Below are 6,289 nucleotides of genomic sequence, written 5' to 3'. Positions count from 1 at the left end.
AAATCAAGATAGTACAATATTGCAATTCAACGGTTAACATTATTTTTCTGTCAGTCATTTTTATTCTCTTCAACTGTATTATAAATATAGGTCTTGCCTAACATTCCTGTGAATTTGATTTCTAACTTTGCTTTAAACAGCAGAGTAATTTATTCAGCATGTTCATATAAAAAAGTATTAGATAAATTCCTGAGTGGTACATAAATAAGTTTATTGTTTATCTGTGTAAATCAAAATAAATTCATTTTGAAAAATTGTTTCCAAAATTGAACCAATATAAAAGTTTCAAAATTTTGTAATCATTGTTCTTATGATAAGGAAATATATAAAAATCACATTAGCAGTCATTAATACAATTTACATAATATATTACATGTACCTAGAAAATATTTTATAAAATTTAACTTCACTACCTATCTTAAAATTAACCTGAAACTGTGATCAAAGTGAAAAAAGCCTGAAAATGAAGAAAATAATTATCTTGTCTTTTAATTTAGCCGATAAATAATTTCAGAAACCTGACACATCTTTAGATGTACCATCTAATATATAAAATACATTATAATCAAAAACCAATGCCACAAAATTATTTGTTGTCATATTATTCACGTAACTTTCCCCACAAAAGGAATTTAACAAATGTCTCTATTAAAATCTTCTATTAAACAAAGGAACAAATGGAACTAATAGAAAATCACTTGCTTGCTTGCTTTTTATACTTACTTACTTACTTAATTACTTACTTGCTTGCTTGCTTTCTTTGCTTGCTTACTTACTTACTTGCTTGCTACAGTTCGGCCATGTACGTCTAATTACAAAAAGTAGCCGCTGGATCTGTTTATATAGCTTGATACGGTCACGCAATTTCTTGAGAAAGAGCGCAGCAGCTCGGGATTCCAAATTGTTGCGATATTTCAAGTTGCAGCCCGACAATGACATGAGTGGAAGACTTCGCATAGAACAAGATTGGAGAAAGAAAAAAAAACTTAGGGAACAAGGCTGTCATATTGTCTACTTGGACGAGACTTGGATTAATACTCACCATACAGTTAAAGGAGGATGGGTGGAAGAAAATCACGCATCCACCACTACCCTTGAGCCATTTTGTAAATCAACTGGACGTTTTGTCTCCTCTGGAAAGGGTTCTCGACTGATAATTGCTGATGCTGGTTCATCACAAGTGGGACTCATACCAGACTGTAGCCTGGTATTCGAGTCCAAAACCAACAAAAGTGATTATCATGACGAGATGAATGCAGAGTGTTTTACTGAATGGTTCAGGGACACACTTATCCCAAAACTGGACAGGAAGTCAGTCATCGTAATGGACAATGCAAGCTATCATTCCCAGCTTGATCCTCAGTCAAAGGCTCCAAGTAGCTCTAGTCGTAAAGCTGAGGTTCAGGCCTGGCTCGATAGACGCAAAATTCATTATGATCCTGAAATGTGCAAAGCTGAGCTCTTGGAGTTAGTAAAGACCAACAAGCCTAATCCAAGGTACATAATTGATGAACTTGCATCTCTTCATGGTCATGAGGTGCTTCGTCTACCTCCCAAGCCCTGTGAATTGAACCCTATCGAGTTCGTTTGGGCTGATGTAAAGGGTTATGTTGCCAGGAACAATTCTTCCTTTAGAAAGGATACCATCATAACCCTGTACAGTCAGGCCAGACAAAGGATCGATAGGGTTCAGTGGCAAAAAATCGAAAGTCATGTAATCAGGGAGGTAGAGGAAACATTTTGGGAACTTGATGGCATCAAAGAGGATGAGATAGACCCAGTAATAATTGAACTAAATTACAGTGACAATGATGAGACAGACTCTGAAGACTCATTTGATTCAGGTGATGAAACATTGACACATGATGACAACCTCTCTGATGCCATCAACGATGACAGCAAGGACCATGACATTCCTTGCAACATTTGTCAACAGAGTGAGCCTCCAGGTTTGAGTGCAAGAATCCGGAATGTGAGTTGGCATGAATGTGAATTATGTGAGAAGTGGGTGCATGACAAATGTTGCAAAGAATCTAAAAATAAATCTTTGTGCGATCGGTGCTGGGCAATCATTCACAACATAAGTTTTGAAAGTTAACATCATTTATACTTACTGAATGAAAAGGACAGTTGCTGTGAAACATTTTCAACCTAATCATTTTAAAATAATCTGTAATTTGTCATCTGCATGTAGAGTTTTCCTTGATTGCACAGTCATGGATACTTTTTAAAAATCTCAAAGTCATCTAGTATCCATATTACAATTTTTTAAATTATTATTATTTTATGAAAATTATGATGAATAAATGTAATATGTATAGTGATGGTAGTTTCCTTTGAAAACCACAGATACACTTATAGTTCACTGTAACACACGCACAAACATATGTGTTTGTGTGTGAATGTATATTTATACAATCATTGCAAAATTTGCAATGTTTGGAATTTGTTAATAATGAATTTTTTCATTACAAGAAAGTCATAAATATGTGTACATGTTATTATTGAATAAACATGTACCTACAATATCATCATCAATAAGTTACATGTACTAATATCATATAATTTTCATTTGAAATGGGTAACAACAGCTACATTGAAATGAAATAAATATTCATGAAAATTTAAAGTGATTATGTTCTCATAATTTTTTCACCCAATATATTTGATAGCTTTTCTATTACTGTCAGCTTAATGATCAATGTTTCCCATTATGAATTCTATCATAATATTATGATACTGATTATGGAGGTTACTGTAAACCACATATTAAATAATTGTTTATAAGCCCCCACCCCACCCCAATTTTGGTTTCTCCGACTGTCCTTGCTTTTGTTGCTGACACTATCACCCAACCCAGTTTTACAAATTATTAACAAATTATAATTATAAAAAAAAACAACAGATTTGTATATGTTATTGAGTCAGTTGTGCCCCCATGAAATCAGTCTACCCTAATTTATACACACCAGTGCATTAAGAAACATTGAAAAGTCCACTGTCACCAATTGTGTCAAAAAAGTAACGCAAACTCAAGACACATAAAACACTCCATTTTTTGTAGGTCAATTTGACCTAATATTTGCCAAAGCGTGTTGTTTTCCAATGGCACTTATTTAAAAATAATAAGAATAAACCAATTAAATGTGTACATTGTATGAAAGTAAGTAGTGTAACTGATGCCAATGTATTATTTAATAAGTTTGTCACTTTACCAATCTCCTGATTCATCTAATTACTACATTTTATATGTACATTTAAAGAAACTTTCAGCATGAAATAATAATTTATGAAAACATGAACAAAATATGACAAATTGTTAGTTTTTTAATTACATTGTGGTTTATAAGTCTCTATAGGATCTCTCTTGTATTATTTTTCATTAGGACAAAAATGTTTTGGGCAGTTCTTTATATATTGCTTGCTACAAAAGTTAAATCTCATCTTTTACATTATATGCGTTGATAAAACTTTTAAATTTGTAGATAGTGTTCCATTGAATAGATCATAATTAATGGAGCATCATTTTCCACGCCTATGAGTAGCCATGATGTATTAAGTTGAACCAGTGTCCCTCTTTTTATGAGTCACAAGCATATTACCATATCATCAGATCCATCTTCTCTCATTATTTTGGGTTTTATGCAAGTAGGCTATATCCTGGTTTGAGGAAAATGATACATTAAATACATCAGCAGGATTGTCATTAAATACATTCATCCGGAAATATTTATTATTCCTAGTTACAATTTAATAGCTCTGTATGAACATTGAACAAAAATGCAAATGATGCAAATTTTGCATATAATATTAAAGATAGGAATATGTTCTTATTTAATGAGAATGTCATCAATTGCTATAGCTTGTGTATTTTGCTGTGGGTTCTCTTCTTCATGACAATTCAGTCATGTTTCCAGTCTATGCTGATCTTTCTGATAGTGATACAGCACCATAACCTTTTAAGGCATCTATTATTTAACATCCAGCCCTTCATAATCATAGATGATTACTATATTTATTATGCAGGTTGTCTTCATAGGTTAAATATGTGATTTGTTTAACATTACAATTGTATTGGCTACCCCTATGCAAAGGTATTATAGGACCAATGCTACCTTAAATTGTTTGTTTGGACTGTGTCACATAATGAGCAAACTCAAAGTAGTATGGCTTGCACGGAGAGTTAGGTATTCTAAGATGCCATGTTTCATATTTTAAAAATAAAACTTTGCCAAATTTTGCAAATAGTAAATTATAACATTGAGCTGACAAAGCCAAGAAACTCAAATTATATATCAAATTTATATGTATATATTTATTGTTGCAAAATAATTAAGGGTTAGAAATAATAAGTGCATAATTTATCACAAAACTGAGAAATATAATTTTTAAAAATCAAAAAGAAATCATATGCAATTGTTAATGATTAAAATAAGAAACTGGTGCTTGAAAATGAACCTGAAACAAGGATTGAAGACGGCTATATTACCTGTCGAATAGAAACTCTATGCAGGCACCGTATCGGTCCACAAGTACCCGTTGAACTGAGGAACCTGTTTTCCATATTTTCATTTAAGAGTCTATGTAATGTAGGAGCTCCTGATTCTTACATAAAGTTGGACAATTGATATATTTGCACAACAAAATCCTAAAATACAGAACTGAACGTGTTTATGTGAAATGCATCATAGAAAAACAATCACAATTGCACATTTTTGTATCACGTAGATTTTACAGTGTGCAAGGCGATATAATTCTAAAGCTTACCGTAATTGACGGGAGTATCCAAACAGGAGTAGTGACGTCACTCTCTTTTGAGGAAGATAGACTTGCCCATAGTGTATTTAAGATGGCGTTTTGTTAGTATGGGAACTTTCGTTAAAGCATCAAACGCGCAGAGGATGACACTGTTTGGGCTATAATGGTCACAGTCGGATTAGAAATGATAAATCAATGAATGAATAGAGTAAGTTCTCTGCATTTCTGATCTTAGTTATACTTTTCGTTTATGAAATCGGTGGGGTGGGGGGTTTACAAACAAACGGGTTTGTATTATCAGACTATAGAACAAGAATGGAGAAGGAAAAAAAAAACAACATTTAAATGTGAAGTGTGTGATAAAATGTTTAAACTTAGTAGACGTATGAAGGAACACATGCGCATTCACACTGGAGAAAAAACATTTAAATGTGAAGTATGTGATAAAAGCTTTTCTTATAATGGAAATTTAAAACAGCACTTGATGATTCATGCTGGAGAAAAACAATTTAAGTGTGAGGTATGTGATGAAAGCTTTACTCAGAATGGAAGTCTAAAACGGCACATGAGGATTCATACTGGAGAAAAACCATTTATGTGTGAAATATGTTATAAGACGTTTACACGTAGTAGAACCGCAAAAGAGCACATGCGCATTCATACTGGAGAAAAACCATTTAAATGTGAGGCATGTGATGAAAGCTTTACTCGGAACAGCATCTTAAAACAGCATATGAGGATTCATACTGGAGAAAAACCATTTAAGTGTGAGGCATGTGATGAAAGCTTTACTCGGAACAGCACCTTAAAACAGCATATGAGGATTCATGCAGGAGAAAAACCATTTAAGTGTGAAGTATGTGATGAAAGCTTTACCCAGAATGGACATTTAAAACAGCACATGAGGATTCATACTGGAGAAAAACCATTTAAATGTGAAGTATGTGATGAAAGCTTTAGTCAGAATGGAAATTTAAAACAGCACATGAGGATTCATACTGGAGAAAAACCATTTAAATGTGAAGTATGTGATAAAAGCTTTTCGTATCATGGAAATTTAAAACAGCATTTGATGATTCATGCTAGAGAAAAACAGTTTAAGTGTGAGGTATGTGATGAAAGCTTCAGTTATAATAGAAATTTAAAAAAGCACATGAGGATTCATGCTGGAGAGAAACCATTTAAGTGTTAAATATGTGATAAAATGTTTGCTTGTTTTAGAAGTGTAAGACAGAACATGAGGATTCATACTGGAGAAAAACCATTTAAAAGTCAAGTATGTGATGAAAGCTTTACTCAGACTGGAAATTTAAAACAGCACATGAGAATTCATACTGGGGAAAAAGCATTCAAGTGCGACGCATGTCATGAAAGCTTTACTCGGAACAGCACCTTAAAACAGCATATGAGGATTCATGCTGGAGAAAATCCATTTAAGTGTGAAGTATGTGAAGAAAGCTTTACCCAGAACGGACATTTAAAACAGCACATGAGGATCCATACTGGAGAGAAACCATTTAAGTACGAGGTA

At 33.2% G+C, this 6,289-nt stretch overlaps 2 protein-coding genes across 2 annotated transcripts; both read left to right on the top strand.

Moving 5' to 3' along the window:
* The first annotated feature begins 937 nt into the window (after positions 1-937).
* Positions 938-2,098, top strand: LOC149789767 (uncharacterized). Its single transcript, XM_089973117.1, has one exon. The coding sequence runs from the start codon at positions 938-940 to the stop codon at positions 2,096-2,098; it is 1,161 nt and encodes a 386-aa protein (XP_089829243.1).
* Positions 2,099-4,841: 2,743 nt separating this feature from the next.
* Positions 4,842-6,128, top strand: LOC149789766 (uncharacterized). The gene has a single exon (XM_089971766.1). It carries the CDS (start codon positions 5,009-5,011, stop codon positions 5,948-5,950), a length of 942 nt encoding a protein of 313 aa, XP_089827892.1. The 5' UTR covers positions 4,842-5,008; the 3' UTR covers positions 5,951-6,128.
* The last annotated feature ends 161 nt before the right edge of the window (positions 6,129-6,289 follow it).

Source organism: Sinohyriopsis cumingii, chromosome 10 (assembly GCF_028554795.1).
Source record: "Sinohyriopsis cumingii isolate HCF-2022 chromosome 10, ASM2855479v2, whole genome shotgun sequence".
Lineage (NCBI taxonomy): Eukaryota > Metazoa > Mollusca > Bivalvia > Unionida > Unionidae > Sinohyriopsis > Sinohyriopsis cumingii.
This window is presented reverse-complemented; position numbering and strand designations above follow the sequence as displayed.